At 41.1% G+C, this 16,404-nt stretch overlaps 1 protein-coding gene across 2 annotated transcripts; it reads left to right on the forward strand.

The window, feature by feature from the left end:
• Positions 1 to 2,417: 2,417 nt before the first annotated feature.
• pdk2a (pyruvate dehydrogenase kinase 2a) lies at positions 2,418 to 15,826 on the forward strand. 2 transcript variants are annotated; one of them, XM_024386642.2, is made up of 11 exons: positions 2,418 to 2,657; positions 8,298 to 8,439; positions 11,178 to 11,249; positions 11,317 to 11,519; positions 11,615 to 11,704; positions 11,914 to 11,991; positions 12,368 to 12,444; positions 12,535 to 12,633; positions 13,342 to 13,452; positions 13,703 to 13,816; positions 14,124 to 15,826. In XM_024386642.2, exons 1-11 carry the CDS (start codon positions 2,540 to 2,542, stop codon positions 14,265 to 14,267), a joined length of 1,248 nt encoding a protein of 415 aa, XP_024242410.1. In that variant the 5' UTR covers positions 2,418 to 2,539; the 3' UTR covers positions 14,268 to 15,826. The 2 variants fall into 2 exon arrangements, with proteins under 2 accessions (XP_024242410.1, XP_024242411.1); XM_024386643.2 differs by having other exon boundaries at positions 2,419 to 2,657; positions 11,335 to 11,519.
• Positions 15,827 to 16,404: the final 578 nt, after the last annotated feature.

Genomic DNA, 16,404 nt, shown 5'->3' on the forward strand with positions numbered 1-16,404 from the left:
TAACAAACATGTTTTCACATCTCAAGAGGTAAAATTCAGAAAAAGTACTAAATCATCCTATATTAGCCATAGCTTCTCTTGTGACAGGGGGGATGGAAACGTGTTGTGTGCAACAGGGAGGGGCAATTGAATGCAAGCATAACGAAAAATGTGTACTTGTATTAAAAGAATCTAGCCTATTTGGGGCAGTGGAGGCTGCAGAGTGGAGAATGGCTCATAATAATGTCCGGGGAACGTAGCAAATGGAATGGCATCAAACACCTGGAAACCATGTGTTTGATGTATTTGATACCATTCTACTGACTCTCCTCCAGTCATTACCACAAGCGCATTCTCCCCAATTAAGGTGCCACCAACCTACTGTGATCAAGGGTTGATGTGTTATGCCTAAATCGGATCACAAGTTACTACTTGGGAGATATCAGAATCAACCAATAGGAAGCTCTACGCAAATAACTTAAGTTAATTTTAACTTGGAGGTTCCTAGTTCTGACTAGAACTTGAATGCAGCAATACTCTTGAATATTTAAGGTTCAAAGCAGTCATTTTTATCTCAACATCAAATCATTTCTGGGAAACAATTAAGTACCTTACTGTGATTGTTTTCAATTAAAATGGTCAAAAAGAAACAAAAACAGCTTGTTAGCTGAGAGTAATTTCTCAAGCAAGAATTGTGCCAGGACTGTCTGTTATGAATCCACTGCCGGAGACTCTTAGCATACCATCTCACAGTCCTCTCAGAGATGCAAACACTAACTTTCTAACCTTTGCAGTAGGCAACCTTCCTGCACTGGAGCCTAGCAGGCTAAGTTAGGGGTCATAATGTCATAAACTGTCCTTTTACACCTAGGGCTCTGGTCAATGATTGGTTGACAGGTTAGTTGTTAGGGTGGTTGCTAGCGGGCCAGACATCTGCCCATCTGTCACTTTTCAGTCTCCTTCAAGCAGTCACAGAGAGAGCAGCAAGCGCATAACAAATGTAATTTTTATTTGTCACATGCTTCTTAACTAACAGGTGTAGACTAACAGTGAAATGCTTATTTACGGGCACTTCCCAACAATGCAGAGAAAAAAAGAGATATAGAAAAAGAATAGAGAGGAATAATTACACAATGAGTAACGATAACTTGGCTTTATACTCAGGGTACCAGTACTGAGTCGATGTGCAGGGGTATGATGTAATCTCTGTCCTGCACAACTGGAATAATTCCTATCTCTGGACATGTGGGATGGTGTGCGTGTATGAAGTTGTGTATTTGTGTATATTATGGCCAGTTGTTCAGCAGCATGTCAGCTTACATTTCAATACAGTCCTTTATCACAGCTTTATTCTGATATCTGTGCATTCTTGCCCTGGTGTATTCATTAGGTATGTGTACATTCATTGCTTCTGTTTTCTCCTGTTACAGAGCCACTAGCTTTCCATGTCCCTTTCATTCCTGTGTGTGCCAATAAAGTATCCCTGTGTGTAACTCTGAGGTTGCCTCATTCCCATCTTACCCAGGGAGGTGCTAGAGGATCACAGACCAGCAAACACAGAGAGCCAGGTCGCTCTCTTTCACTGTCTGGGAGTGGTCTGAGTAGGGGGAAACGGACTGAAAACTAGCTGTTATGATGTCACCATGCAGGACAAAATTCCATCCCACCAAAACAGGCAAAAATTTGAGGTGGTCTTTTCAAACGGCTCCATCACTAACTAAAAGGGCATTATCATAATTTTCACAATATTATTCCCACCTCAGTGGGACTGTTTATGTGTTTTATTGTGGTAGTGCATTGGGGTGCAATTATCATATGATGGCTGCAGCTTCTGTGGTCAACACATCATAGAGATACCCATGAAACCTAGGTGTCAAACAAGGAACTGGTTCCAATCGTTTTTCCACCATTCATTTTTTCCCATAGGCGATTTTAGAAACACTTCAAATAAGAGCTGTGTTTCATGTAGGCGCAAATATTGATAAAAGTCACATTGTCCTAGAGAGATTTACACGGTTATCAAAACGTCAGATCAGGGTAAGCCTACACGAAACACAGCCCTTATTTTATGTGTTTCTAAAATCCCCTGAAAAACGAATGGTGGACAAACGATTGGAACCATTTCCCTGTTTGACCGTTCCCTGTTTGACTGTTTGGTTTTATGGGTATTATGACTCAAACTGTGGTACTCTATTGGAAGCCTACTTATTCAGAGCGTCTTGCAACTTTGGATGAGAGGATATTCTACCCTCAAACTGAGAGCCTTCTATTTCAAAATAAGCCCAAAATGTCAAAATAAGCCCATTTGTAAAATAAAATAGAAAATAAGCCTATTTGTAAGAAGCTATAAGCTGTGGGTGCGTCAATTGTCTCGTCTGAAGCCCCTCCCCTCCGACGGACCCACAACCTTTTTATTGGATGGAAAAACAACCACTTGGGTGTCCTATTGGCTGCAGGTTTTCACCGAGCCTGTTCTTTTGGGCAATCAACATTGGAACAGAAGGAGCACTTGTAGTAGCCCTATTTTTTTCCCCAAAGCGATTTACTGAAGACCTCAACGATGAAATTCGTGAGATTTATAATGAAAAATGCTACATTGGCCAATGTGCCTAAACATATAGAACATTTTGCAAAATTTTCGCCGTCACCACTCTCTATGAAACAATTTCTCGATTTTGGTGAGTAAGCCCTTCAATGTTGCCACCGTGTTGGACAACTGACAATTATTTAATGCAATATGTAACATTGAGCTGAGGCAATTACATTTGAGTTTTATCGCGCTCTTGTTTTGGAGCGACATAGGCGGCTAGTGTGATTTATGACTTTGCACCACTTTGATTGGTCAGATTCGGAGAGATTATTGTTTTGAATGACAGATACAAGACTATGCTTGTCTTGGCATGTACGCATTTGTTTCAGTTTACTCTACTGGGCGAAATTCCTGGATATTTTGGTCTGCCTTTCCTAGACTAGGCTAGTTCATAGTGCTGAGTATTGCGTCAGCATTTGTAGCAAACTCCCATTTAACTGCTAGTCAGAAGCAATGTTCCCTCTAATTGTTTTCGCCACTGAGCAAATGTCATTTATGCTGAGCGCAAACTTGAACGTTGTGAAAACTCTGCAACTTCCAGCGCGCGTTTACTGTGAACACCGAGTCTGTAACCGCTTTAAGTTTTACGTTGCCAAGTAGGCTACTTTATCATAATGGTGGTCTACCATCAAGAACAATGGCGAAAATAACATTAACATGGAAATGGCTGTTCTATCATTCAGCCTACCGTAACAGCAAATGTGTGGTGTTTAATGTTGGCCTACATTCCATGAGAAAAACATGCAAGGCTTGACATGAACCTGTTTATCCATTTGTCTTTCAGACAGAGGTGACTGCAAATGTTGTTTGATGCAAGTAACCACTTCACTAAATAAAATGCATTATTCCCATACCATTTATTAGAGAAGACATTATGCATTCCTGCCTATTAGGCTTAAATAAGCTATGTAGCCATCTCAAAATACAACACTGCCCCTTTAAGACAAACTGCACAGTTTGCAGTTCTCCCTTTGATCTCAGAACAAGCCCGTTTGCTCATGTTGTTAACAAAGTCCAGTTCAAAATGAATGGCACAGATCCATATTTGACAATGGTCTATTTGTATATAGTCCTACTGCAGCTCTGATTGGTTATGCCGCACCGGGCTGAGTCATGTGTCAATGCAATATAATCCTACACCGACGCGTTCTGCCTAGAAGAAAATCTTTTGCATAGTTTTGATTTGGGATGTTGCATTGAAAGTGGCTAATATTGAGTTGATTTGATCACAATTGCCACAGCAAAGAAAAATGTTTAAATTAATTAAATAAAAAATAAAAAACAGTACTTGTAGCAATGAGGTTTGTGCCGTAAGCTATAGGCCCAATACATTTTCACCACAATGACTTTGCTTGAATTTCCCTGCCAATGCATTGATTGGGCCATCAAAACGTTTCAACATCGAGGTAGTCTCTATGGTCACACCGGTAATAGATCAGTTGTTGTACTACTTGAGGCACAGCTGAGTGAGCATACATTTTAAATGGTTTGCTTTTTATTTTACTGGGCTGATGTGCCTGCATCAGCTGGTCAGTCTCAGCTGAGGGAGAGCGCAGCAGACTAAGTGCCCGCTTCTCAACATCCCTCTGCTCTCCATTTCCTCGACTGACACTGACCAAAAGGGGACACCGTCTTCCAGCTCATGGCGAAACTCGAGCTGCACCACATTACTTCTGCCTCATGCACAAATTCATGTTGTTACTCCTATGAACAGAGAAATATTCCTTTATTAAAAAGACTCAAGCCGCTAATAACAACAATGCAAGCCTATGGATACACTTTCATACTCATTTATTACTGCTGCGGTGCTTGTTTGTTCCCTGAGTGGAAATAAGAGCCTGCATTTTTGGCTTATAGAAGTGTTTAATACAAATGGTTAACAGTGCTGAGTAAGAACTGAAACATTAACTCACTCCAAACAGCGGTTTGTTGACAGTCTCTCTCTAGTCATGGTTTAATGTTTTGAAATCTCACAGTAATAACATTGCTTTAGCTTTCTTTTATGTCTGCTATGTTACTGCAGACACTAATCAGAGCCATCCGATTGGCCAGCGGTAGGCCTATAGTGTAGAGGTCGACCGATTATGATTTTAACACCGATTTATTGGAGGACAAAAATGTATTTGTAATAATGACAATTACAACAATACTGAATGAACACTAACTTAATATAATACATCAATAAAATCAATTTAGCCTCAAATAAAAACATGTTCAATTTGGTTTAAATAATGCAAAAACAGTGTTGGAGAAGGTAAAAGTGCAATATGTGCCATGTAAGAACGCTAATGTTTAAGTTCCTTGCTCAGAACATGAGAACATATGAAAGCTGGTGGTTCCTTTTAACATGAGTCTTCAATATTCCCAGGTAAGAAGTTTTAGGTTATTATAGGACTATTTCTCTTGATACCATTTGTATTTAATATACCTTTGACTATTGGATGTTCTTATAGGCACTTTAGTATTGCCAGTGTAACAGTATAGCTTCTGAACGTCTCCTCGCTCCTACCTGGGCTCGAACCATGTTCCCTATGCAGAGCAAGGGGAACAACTACTCCAAGTCTCAGAACGAGTGATGTTTGAAACTCTATTAGCGCGCACCCCGCTAACTAGCTAGCCATTTCGCATCACGTCGTTACACCAGCCTAATCTCGGGAGTTGATAGGCTTGAAGTCATAAACAGCAGAGCTGCTGGCAAAACGCACAAAAGTGCTGTTTGAATGAATGCCTATGAGCATGCTGGTGCCTACCATCGCTCAGTCAGACTGCTCTATCAAATCATAGACTTAATTATAACATAATAACACACAGAAATGTGAGCCTTAGGTCATTAATATGGTCGATTCCGGAAACTATAATTTCGAAAACAAAACGGTTCTTTCAGTAAAATACGAAACCGTTCCGTATTTTATCTAACGGGTGGCATTCATCAGTCTAAATATTCCTGTTACATTGCACAACCTTCAATGTTATGTCATAATTACGTAAAATGCTGGCAAATTCTGGCCAGGCGGCCCAAACTGTTGCATATACCCTGACTCTGCATGCAATGAACGCAAGGAGTGACACAATTTCAACTAGTTAATATTGCCTGCTAACCTGGATTTCTTTTAGCTAAATATGCGGGTTTAAAAATATATACTTCTGTGTATTGATTTTAAGAAAGGCATTGGTGTTTATGGTTAGGTACATGTTGGAGCAACGACAGTCCTTTTTCGCGAATGCGCACTGCATCTATTATATGCAACGCAGGACACTCTAGATAAAATAGTAATATCATCAACCATGTGTAGTTATACCTAGTGATTATGATTGATTAAGTTTAATGCTAGCTAGCAACTTACTTTGGCTTCTTACTGCATTCGCGTAACAGGCGGGCTCCTCGTGAGGCAGGTGGTTAGAGCGTTGGACTAGTTAACCGTAAGGTTGCGAGATTGAATCCCTGAGCTGACAAGGTAAAAGAAAATCTGTCGTTCTGCCCCTGAACAAGGCAGTTAACCCACTGTTCCTAGGCCGTCAATGAAAATAAGAATGTTCTTAACTGACTTGCCTAGTTAAGTAGAGATTAAATAAAGGTGTAAAAATTGGCAAAATCAGCGTCCAAAATTACAGATTTCCGATTGTTATTAAATATTTGAAATCGGCCCGAATTAATCGGCCATTCCGATTAATCGGTCGACCTCTACTATAGTGCACTTGATTTTCTATCCGGGAAAGCAGACTTTTCCATTTTCAGACATAAAATGGAAACCGTTTGCCTACCCGGAGGGCAGGGCAGCTGAATCGGGTGCACCTAACCTTAACAGCCTGAGACACAAAACAAATTATAGGAACATAAGTGTTAGTTTTTTTTTCCTTTCTCACAAATGTTTGTCGATCGACAAGGAATGCCTTGGAGAGTGACCAGTCAATCGTGATCGACTGGTTGGTGACCATCACTTCTCTTCATGGGCTGATGTTTCTGCGCATCAGTCCTGGGGGGGAACTGCTCTGTAGTCTCAGGGCTACAGCGTGCCCACACACAGCTTAGAGGAAACATTGGTCAGAAGTAAACTAATCAGAAGTATCCTATCCTCAACATCACTTGCAACAATGTTATCTTTATGGATTCATAATTTGGCACAAAAACACTGACATTATTTCCTATTGTAGCCTACCTTATGTATAATTTTCCCTACTAGAAATGTATAGAAGTTATTTAGCCAGGCCTAGGCTGCACTCTTTGCTCTGGGAGACCTTGTAGCCTACACACTGGGCTCCTGTCATTGAAGGCTAGTACATCCCTAGCCCAACCGGTTAGCAGATGTAAAGGAATAATAGCAACGTCGTATTTGTCATCTGCCTCAGGAGGGATAACTGGGCCCCCAATCTGTCAGCATTTGTCTTTTAATTATTATTTATTTTTTACAATCGTCAAGCAAGGAGTTTTTGTATGGATGTCAGTGAGTGTCGGATTTGGTGAACAAATAATGGCTTCTTTGCTACATGTGGCTTATTTTAGCGAATTGAAGTGTTGTAATGCTTAGGTTGTTTTTGAGTGTACTGATATAAGTAGGACACTTGACCTCCCGGGAACTTTGAGAATGCACTAATTCGGGACCACGCATATCTGCCCTCATTGGCTAGACTGGTCCCATCTGATCTTGCCTCCTCCCAACTGCCTTACATGTTGAGATTTTTCATCGTTTGAGCGGCCACTTGGGTATCTGGTCAATATGATGGATATTCTGTGTCCAACTGGAGTCTATGCAGCCAGCTATACCCCCTTTTCTCTGCAGTTTCGTGATATCCAATTATGATCTTGTCTCATCGCTGCAACTCCCCAACAGGCTCGGGAGAGTCAAAGGTCGAGTCATACATCCGCCGAAACAAACCGCACTTAAAACCCGCCCGCTTAACCCAGAAGCCAGCCGCACCAATGTGTCGGAGGAAACACTGTTCAGCTGACAACCGAAGTCAGCCTGCAGGCGCCCGGCCTGCCTCAAGGAGTTAATGGATTTTCTATATCCGGGTTGCATCCGGTTTACACGGCCCAAATTCACATGTCCACAAGCACTCAGTGTGCACAGGGAGCAGCGACGAAGTCATCCAAAAACATGGCAGACATTTGGATAAATATAAAATGTGAGTTAAAAAAAAAAGAAGCTCAGAAACAATGTTTTGAATAATTCAATGGCTGTTTTGTGCACAAAGGTGATGACTAAAGTGTCTTATTAGGAATTTTCTAATCTGACGTCTCTGTGGCAGTCTATGGAAATTGTCTTTCTGGGCCGGGTGTTAAACTGCAGTACCAAAGCAAGATTGTAGGAGAAGACTGCTGCAACCTGATTGTCTGTCTGAAGTTTTTTTCTTCTTCCAGTGTCTCGCCATTAAACTTTTCCAGAGTTTACCAAATTCACTCCATATTCGGTGCGCTGCCATCTAGGATCACGCAGTAATCTCGTGGTGAGAGCTACAGAGTATGGTGACTAGGGCGCGAGCTTCGGGAAATGTAAAAGCAGATTTTTACCATAGTTAGCACATTTTAGCGACTGGTAAGGCATTCTGGATTGTAGGCAAGCCTTCTGTGACAGGAAAAGTTTACCGAACCAGAGGGCTGGTAAATGGGTTTATGTTTTAGGAATACAGAATGTATCCTTCAGCGACAGGAGCCCATTATGTACAGGTCTCCCAGAGCAAAGAAGCTAGGCCTGCCTGCCTCTACTTTATTTTAATTTCTTCCCCCCAGGTTCCACCAATGCATGCGAGACGACATCATTTGTCTTTTTGAGACAAGAGCTACCTGTGCGACTATCTAACATCATGAAGGAGATCAATTTGCTACCTGACCGATTGCTTACAACCCCATCCGTGCAGATGGTGCAGAGCTGGTAAGAGTGATTATTCTGTAAGTGCAGTTAAGTTTGAGGGTGATACTGAACAGTTTTTTTATTTATTTTTCAGATCAAGTTTTATATTGTTTCATTCACTCTTGAAAATGTAGTTCATAAGCTATTTACAGAAAAACACAGCCAATTTTCCAGCCAAAGAGGAGTCCCAAAAAGCAGAAATTGATAAAAATTAATCACTAACCTTTGATCTTCATCAGATGACACTCATAGGACTTCATGTTACATAATGTGTTTTGTTCGATAAAGTGCATATTTATATCCAAAAATCAAATTTTACATTGGCGTGTTATGTTCAGTAGTTCCAAAACATGCGGTGATTTTGCAGAGGGCCACATCAATTTACAGAAATACTCATAGTAGACACTGATAAAAGATACAACTATTATACATGGAACTTTAGATACACTTCTCCTTAATGCAACCCACTGTGTCAGATAAAATCAAATAAACTTTATGGAAAAAGCATACCATGCAATAATCTGAGTACGGCGCTCAGAGACAAACAGCCAAAGAGATATCCGCCATGTTGTGGAGTCAACATTAGTCAGAAATAGCGTTATAAATATTCACTTACCTTTGATCTTCATCAGAATGCACTCCCAGGAATCCCAGTTCCAAAATAAATGTTTGATTTGTTCAATAAAGTTCATAATTTGTCCAAATACCTCCTTTTGTTAGGGCGTTTGGTAAGCAAGTCCAGCCGAAAGGTCGGCTGAAAAGTCCAAAAAGTTATATTACAGGTCGTAGAAACATGTCAAAAGAAGAATAGAATCAATCTTTAGGATGTTGTCATAAATCTTCAATAATGTTCCAACTGGAGAATTCCTTTGTCTGTAGAAAAGCAATGGAACGCAAGTTAACTTTCGCATGACCACGTGTCACAAGCTCGTGGCAATCTGCCAGACACCTAGCTCAATTCCATCTCATCCGGCCCCCCTTCACAGTAGAAGCATCAAACACGGTTCTAAAGACTCTTGACATCTAGTGGAAGCCTTAGGAAGATATATTAGAATGGCAATGAGTTGAAAAACTACAAACCTCAGATTTCCCACTTCCTGGTTGGATTTTTTTTTTTCAGGTTTTCGCCTGCCATACAAGTTCTGTTATACTCAGACATCATTCAAACAGTTTTAGAAACTTCAGAGTGTTTTCTATCCAAATATACCAATTATATGCATATTCTGGCTTTTATGGCTGAGTAGCATGCAGTTTATTCTGGGCACTTTATTCATCCAAGCTACTCAATACTGCCCCCCCAGTGACCAAGAAGTTAAGAGGAATAAGTGGACCTGTGCCACCTCTGCGATGACCAGATGCTCTGAGAGAACAGTCAGATGAATAAAGAGCAGCTGGAGTAGCAGTGCTCTCGGGGGTGATCCACGTCTCTGTCAGGGCCAAATATTCAAGGGACTGAAGTTCAGCATAGGTTGAGTTGAACTCAGCGTTCTTGACCGCAGATCGGCAGTTCCAAACACTGCCAGAGACCCTGAATTCCAAATGGGTTGTGCGCGTAGTGTACACTAAATTACAAGGGTTGCAGCCAAGGAGTGGGGAGTGTCTATAAAGGCTACAGGGAGAGGTGCAAATGGGTATAGAAAACACACATAGTTGCCAAAGCTACAAAAGAGCAACATTTTGAATCTGTAAATAACTAGGTAAGATGTGAGAGTGGTGTGGAGCCTTCCTCTTTCATTTCTCGAACAACTTTGCAAAACCGTTTTTGTTTCGGCAACGGTCTTAGTTTTGCGACAAACCTGAGAAACCAGGGGATTGCTTAGCAGAGGTGGAGAGCATGCCTCCCTGTGCTGATTGCCTAGTAGAGGTGAAACCACTCCCCCCTCCAATACAGCCACTGATTACCTTGATCCTGGTTGATGTGTCAACAGCTATCTGCAAGTGATGCAGTTCACACACCAAGTAGGACACTGGGAAGATATGCAGCACTTAAAGTAGAGGGGCCCCAGCTAGCAAAAAGACAGTACTATATCACAACAGATAAAGACAAAAGAAGAAGACTTATCACTTCTGAAGATATCAGGAGTCCTCTAGCTATAGAATTAACATTTTTCAAGGATTTTATGTAATCTATCACAAGACATCAAGTGTCTCTTGGGTACTTAAGATTATCCTTGGCCCTCTGTCTGGCCTGATCACATGTTAAATAATTACATAAGGCTTTTAAATAAGAAATAGAATGACAAAGCTGTAAAGAGCTTATATTTAGGATAATTATCAATGTATTGAATACCATTTGGTGTTGTAATGTGAGGGTTTCAGCATGAAATATCCTTTAATATATGTTACTATGTCAATATGCATTTGTTAATGTTTTGACGTCAAACTGGTGGCAGTTGTGCAAAAAAAGTCAATAGTTGGAAGAGTTGCCGAGTTAATTGAAAATACCATTGTTGATTAGATGCTTTCTTATCTAGGCTATTTTCTCTTGAACCATATGGTCTGTCTATTAGAAACTCATGGACGATATGGACACTGATGAGTGAATACTATATATGAATAGATTTTTAAAAAAGTTCTTCAAGTATAAATGACCAAAATGAAAATGGATCGTCATTGGTTTTCTGTTAATTACTGACGATTCTGGGAACTTTGGTAAATTACCGGTAGCTTTGCAACCCTAGTTATAAGTTGTATTGCTGCAGCTAAACATATACACCACACTACTCCGGAATGATGCAAACTGAAAAATGTGTTTTCAGGTATGTCCAGAGCTTGATGGAAATCCTGGCGTTCTTGGACAAGACTCCTGACAGCCACAGTGTCCTGGATGAGTAAGTCCTCAATCATCTTTGATAGCCAGGTAGGCCCTCTCAATCTATCTCATGCTGTTTGTCTTAGTCACCTTTTATCCTCTAGGTTTGTGGACACCCTGGTGAATATCAGGAACAGGCACAATGAAGTAGTGCCCACCATGGCACAGGGCGTCATTGAGTACAAGTCGGTGTTCGGCCAGGACCCAGTCACCAACCAAAACATTCAGTACTTCCTGGACCGTTTCTACATGAGCCGTATATCTATCCGCATGCTTATTAACCAGCACAGTGAGTACAGATGTCAGTCCACTAAGTTATCCATTATTTTAGACAATTGTCGGCCATTTTGAAACTGACTTTTCCACTCATTGGACTCTCTGTAGCTCTTGTCTTTGATGGAGCAACGAATCCACTTCACCCCAACACAATAGGGAGCATCGACCCTCACTGTGATGTCACAGAGGTGGTCAGAGGTAGAAAAGAATAATTCATGGATCTTTAATGTGGTGTTGAGCTGTCATAGTTAATAAAGACTTGTAATATCCTATGGGTGCATGGAGAGAATAGAGGTGACCAATTGTATTTTTTTTGGTGTAGTCAAATATATATATATATATATTTTTAATTTCTCTTGTACCCAAACACCCTTATTGTGTCATTTCATGGTGTTGTATTTTTCCAGATGCTTACCGGAGCGCCAAGTTGGTGTGTGATCAGTACTATCTGAGCTCGCCAGACCTGATGCTGCAAGAAATTAATGGTAAGAACCAAACCAAGAGTAACTAATCATCTATTCCACTGATATCACCTATGACTCATGCATGTAGATGACCATTTTATGCTAATTTGGGAATCTTGGATGAAATTGTCTGAGTGCCACCGCTGTGTGTACCAACAGTCTCTTCTGTCTGGACCTGAGGGCCAAGTAATTATTCCAGCGAGGCAGAAGTAATGGATAAGTGGCGATGGCTGGCTGGCTGCCTCGAACAATATTGACACTGTGACTAAATCCCCTCTCTTCCCAGAATAATCAAAATGGATGTCAACAATCTGTCTGACGCTTTACATCCTAATGGCTTTTGTATTTTAATTATACTGCAGATGTTTATTCATTTATTCTCTTTTGCTTTACCCAGTCAACAACCGGAAACAACCTATAAGCATTGTCTATGTGCCCTCCCATCTCTACCACATGTTGTTTGAGCTTTTCAAGGTATGGTAGAACCTGCATTAAAAATGTATTCTTAGATTGAAGATGTTAGTCACTTGTGAATGTTATGTTGTCTATTGGTCCATTTTCCAGAATGCTATGAGGGCCACAATTGACAACCATGAATCCAGCAACAGGCTACCACCCATTCAAGTCATGGTGGCCATTGGAGGAGAGGACCTGTCAATCAAGGTACAGTATGTTAGTGAATTGTATTGCTATGTTTAAAAACATTACAATTGCCATTATTCCCAATTAATACCATTGTCACACTCACAAGTGCTAATGATAATCTGTGGCGTAATGAATTTACATTTTATTTCTCCTTATTAAAGCTGTTATGTAAGATTTTGACCCTTATTAATTCTGTTTAATGTTAAACCAAGCTGCTAATCCCAGATTAGACGAACAGGATTAGGTCTACATTGACTTCCATACTAAGAGCCCATTAACCTTGTCCTGCAGTAACTTGATCTCAGTACTGCTTGTTCTTTTGGTGAGCTGACCAGTGCACCTGGGGAGTATTCATTACTCTGATTCTGTGGAAAAGCGTTTCTTAAATGGGGATGGACCTACCTGAATTTGTTCAATAGAAACTCAATTTTCTCTGTTTACTTCCATTTGGTCCTTAAACGGTTTCCGTAAGGAATACGCCCCTTGCAGTGACATAAAGAGGGAGAGGGAACTGAGTGGCTTTATTGTCCAGTTACCTTGACGATATGCAGAATAGATGCCTTGGTTTGGCCTATCGTAAGGCAGGCTGTTGAATTTAAGCCAATGGCACGAGGGGCACCCACCTTTCTGGCAGCATCTCCACCTTTTTTATGACTGGCCATTCCTCTAATGCCTGACTTTTTTTCTTTTTTCTCTTTCTCTCCCTCACTCTCTGGCAACGCGTAGGTGAGTGACAGGGGTGGCGGAGTCCCTTTCAGGAAGATTGAGAATCTTTTCAGCTACATGTACTCTACGGCCCCCACGCCAGAGAGGGGTGAGCACTCTCAGACCCCATTGGTGAGTGCCTCTGCTCTTTGTCAAGTCTATTCTTTCACGGACCAGGTTCGTGTTCAGGAGGGTGCAATGCACTGAACATTGCCGGTAGAAATGCTGTGAAGTAGAGCTGACATGATTCCTTACTCTACATGTCAGAGGCATGTCTGTCTGTTCTACACAATACATATTTCTATCCGAACTTCCCAAAACGCTCATGTTTATCAGACTGTTGAAGCAGCCGTGGTTTAGAGCCGTGTCGTGTCCTCTCCAGGCTGGCTTTGGCTACGGCCTGCCCATCTCCCGGCTCTACGCTCAGTACTTCCAGGGAGACCTGCAGCTCTACTCTATGGAGGGTTACGGCACTGATGCTGTCATCCACATGAAGGTAAGCTACATACTGAGACAATGGGACTCGTGTAATTGTCATATAACTCGTCTGACTATGGATTAATTCGACTGTTGTATTTTTTTAATTTAGCAGACGCTCTTATCCAGAGCTACTTACAATTAGTGCATTCATGTTAAGATAGCTAGGTGAGACAACACATCACAATCGTATCAATTACATTTTTCTATTGACAAAGTATTTATCAGCAAAGGCCGTGCTAGTGGGGAAAAGAGAAGTGACCTTTCTTTCTTTTGGGGGGGATGCTTTGAACACACAATACAACTCGATCTCCTTCCCTCCACAGGCCTTGTCCACAGACTCTGTGGAGAGGCTCCCGGTGTACAACAAGACAGCTCTGCGGAATTACAAGGTTAGCCAGGAGGCAGACGACTGGTGTGTGCCCAGCAGAGAACCCCTGGACCTGACCATTTACAGGGTAGCCAAATGAGGATAATGTCGACGCCACCCTGGTTAGATTGAGGCTCTGTATGCCAACAGCCAAGGCAGACAGCCACCTAACCCCGCCCACATGACTGGATGTTGTTTTCCATCCTGGTTTTGGCATTGGCATGTTTTCTTGTTCTCACAATGATGCCTTTCATGGTTTTATTTTAGCTTAGATTCTAAAAACATAATCTTTGTTCACCTCCATGAGGGTTTTTATGGGAGTGCCAGATGTTGATAATAAAATAAAAAAAGTTGTCACTAATTATTCTCCCAAACATTTAATGGGCATACAAACATGGTTGCTTTACCCATGAAATGTTTGGGAGCATAAGAATGTGTGGCTTTCTTTTTCTAGTTTACTCTCTGTTAGTCAGCACTTCTATTAAAAAAACATTTCTGGGTGTGTCAGTTTATGCCTTTTACTATCGCTCGATTGTTGATGAAATAAACATGGGAGTGTGTGCAGGGTAGTGAGGTCCCAATGTCATACTTAATTTTGGGGGGAGAGATGTGGCAGGGTGGGTCTGAAGACCCAGATACTGTGCCCAGTATGTTGTTGAGATGGTGTAGCGTGGGCGAGTGAGAATATGTAACACCAGTTCAGTATGTTATGGAACGTTCAGGTAGAAACGTTGTGTAGAGCAGCCAAGCCTTTCTATCATGTCGACTAGGGAATCACGGCATCTCTTTTACATAACATTTTCTATCTGCAACATTCAGAATGTTGCGTCCTTCTGAACTGGACCCAGGTTGAAAAGACAATCCGATGTGTTGGTTGAACTCTCTGAGAGGATCTTTATGTACTGTAAACGGAAGTGAGCTGGAGCTGTTGAGGTGTTGTAGAACTCCTTAGATGAACCAGTACTGTAGAATAACTGAATGTCCTGGCGGGCATTAGACCTCCCTTGCTCTAAATCGCTGACTGTCACAAAATGCCACCTCAGCCTTAACTGCGTCAGTCAAGTTTTCTTTACTTGAAACATGTACATTATTAACAATGTAGTATTCAATCTATGAGAAGGCTGCTAATGACTTACTTATTTACTTATTTGATTCTAAAATAATATTACGTACTGTTCTACCATGTCTTGATGCCTTCATGAGTATTGGTCCTGATGTCTATATATTGATTTCATCATTTCAAGTAAATTTTCTCTTGCCAGTTCAATGGACAGGATTCAACTAACAAAAATGAGTTGGTCTGTTCAGTGTTGTGACTTTCTGTATTCCTGCGAACTCAAGCTCTAGAGCAATACATTGTGGAAACAATTTTACCCAAGTTCATTTGCAGTAAGACAGTGATATACTTTGTGATAGGAAGCCAGTGTTCATCTTTTACGCACCGGCGTTCTATTGCCCGTGGCAAAGCTCATCAGAAGCTAGTTAAAACACATCCCAAAGGGCAAAGCACATCGTTCTTATTTTCTGTGACCCTTAAGGCTAGGCTAGGCCAGTCACACAGGAATATTTGATGCTGTGTATGTGATGGGAAGATGCTCCCAGCCTATCCGCTTTTATCAATTCCCTTTTATTTTGTAATAAACTCTATACATTTCTTCAGTTATATTTAAAGTTTTTTTTTTAAATGAAAATATTTTTTTCATTGACATTGTAAATCTGTGGTATTATTAAACCTATTTCAATGACAAATGCTTGTTTTAATAATTCTGTAATGTAGGGCTTGAAGATAATGACAATATGACCCTGTACAGAAACAACCCCTAGCCACCAATCTCCAGGCAGTTCATACAGACCTGAAATAATTGTTTCCACTTAGCCCTTTGAAGGGGTATGAATCATTTGTGCTATATTGCTTATTTAATCTGTGTAAGGAGTCAAGGCTTAGTGGCTGTTTCTTGTCCGGGCCCAGATAATCAGTGCGATGTGTTTCTAGGCAGAAACCATTGTCTTGCCATTGGCTGGAACCAGCTCCGTGACCTTTCAAGTTCAGTAACTCTACCTTGCCCTCATCACAGTATACATGTCCCTAGACATCTAGAATGTCACCCTGCATGTGCTTCTGTCAGTACACTGACTCTCTTCTTTGACCTATTCCATCAGATAGCCTATTTAGAACAGCCATGTTATTTTCCACGATGACTTGGAGTTTAGTTTAAATAGAAGTGATTGACCCAGGT

Source organism: Oncorhynchus tshawytscha, linkage group LG24 (genome assembly GCF_018296145.1).
Source record: "Oncorhynchus tshawytscha isolate Ot180627B linkage group LG24, Otsh_v2.0, whole genome shotgun sequence".
In the NCBI taxonomy this organism is placed as follows: domain Eukaryota; kingdom Metazoa; phylum Chordata; class Actinopteri; order Salmoniformes; family Salmonidae; genus Oncorhynchus; species Oncorhynchus tshawytscha.

Bases quoted from the DNA above. Each gene is read 5' to 3' on its own strand.
- pdk2a (XM_024386642.2), top strand. From the start codon at position 2,540: ATGAAATTCGTGAGATTTATAATGAAAAATGCTACATTGGCCAATGTG. The intron at 11,705-11,913 runs GTAGAAAAGAAT...GTATTTTTCCAG, and splicing joins TGTCACAGAGGTGGTCAGAG to ATGCTTACCGGAGCGCCAAG. The intron at 12,445-12,534 runs GTATGGTAGAAC...TCCATTTTCCAG, and splicing joins TGTTGTTTGAGCTTTTCAAG to AATGCTATGAGGGCCACAAT.